This window comes from Sinocyclocheilus grahami, unplaced genomic scaffold (genome assembly GCF_001515645.1).
Source record: "Sinocyclocheilus grahami isolate Dianchi unplaced genomic scaffold, SAMN03320097.WGS_v1.1 scaffold4618.1, whole genome shotgun sequence".
In the NCBI taxonomy this organism is placed as follows: domain Eukaryota; kingdom Metazoa; phylum Chordata; class Actinopteri; order Cypriniformes; family Cyprinidae; genus Sinocyclocheilus; species Sinocyclocheilus grahami.
Genome location: NW_015509525.1, coordinates 4,686 through 5,197, shown reverse-complemented (window position 1 = coordinate 5,197; position 512 = coordinate 4,686). Strand labels below are relative to the sequence as shown.

General features: G+C 35.7%; 1 protein-coding gene across 1 annotated transcript in view; it reads right to left on the bottom strand.

Annotated features, from left to right (window-relative positions):
• LOC107576912 (cytohesin-2) overlaps positions 1–512 on the bottom strand; it is a gene marked incomplete at both ends in the record, with an annotated part of 7,572 nt that overhangs the window by 2,378 nt on the left and 4,682 nt on the right. The window contains one exon of the mRNA XM_016263035.1: positions 133–244. Within this exon, the coding sequence (XP_016118521.1) occupies positions 133–244 (112 nt within the window). The remainder of the gene's footprint in view (positions 1–132; positions 245–512) is intronic.

Genomic DNA, 512 nt, shown 5'->3' with positions numbered 1-512 from the left:
TTTTTTTTTTTGGAAAACAGAGCAAAGCACAGCAATGAAATAACAGAAAATCATGCGACAGCAATGATAGAGACCCTGCCAACAATTTCGGTTAAACAGAAACGCTCCCCGTGAACATCAGGAGGGACTCACCCAGTTTGAGGAGCCAGCCTTCTCTGTCAGGGTTGAAGAAAGTGTGCGTCAGGTCATTCCCATCATCCTCTGGGATCTTGAAGGGCTCATTCTTGATGCTGTCATACAGATTCTGTAGAAAACAAAAAAAGAATTATTATTATTAAAAAAAAACTTTGAAACAGTCTTTCACACTGACTGTGATTTGGGGCGACACCGAGACCTGTGACCCTTTATGCCCAAATTCAATTTTTATTTTATTTTTTCTAATTCCACATTTTCTTTCATTTTTCTTCCATTTGTTTCCCATTGTAATTTTTCTGGATTATATTTTAGTAATTTTTTGTGATCAAAAAGCAGGTCAAATTCATTGAAATCATGAAACTTATACAACAATTTAA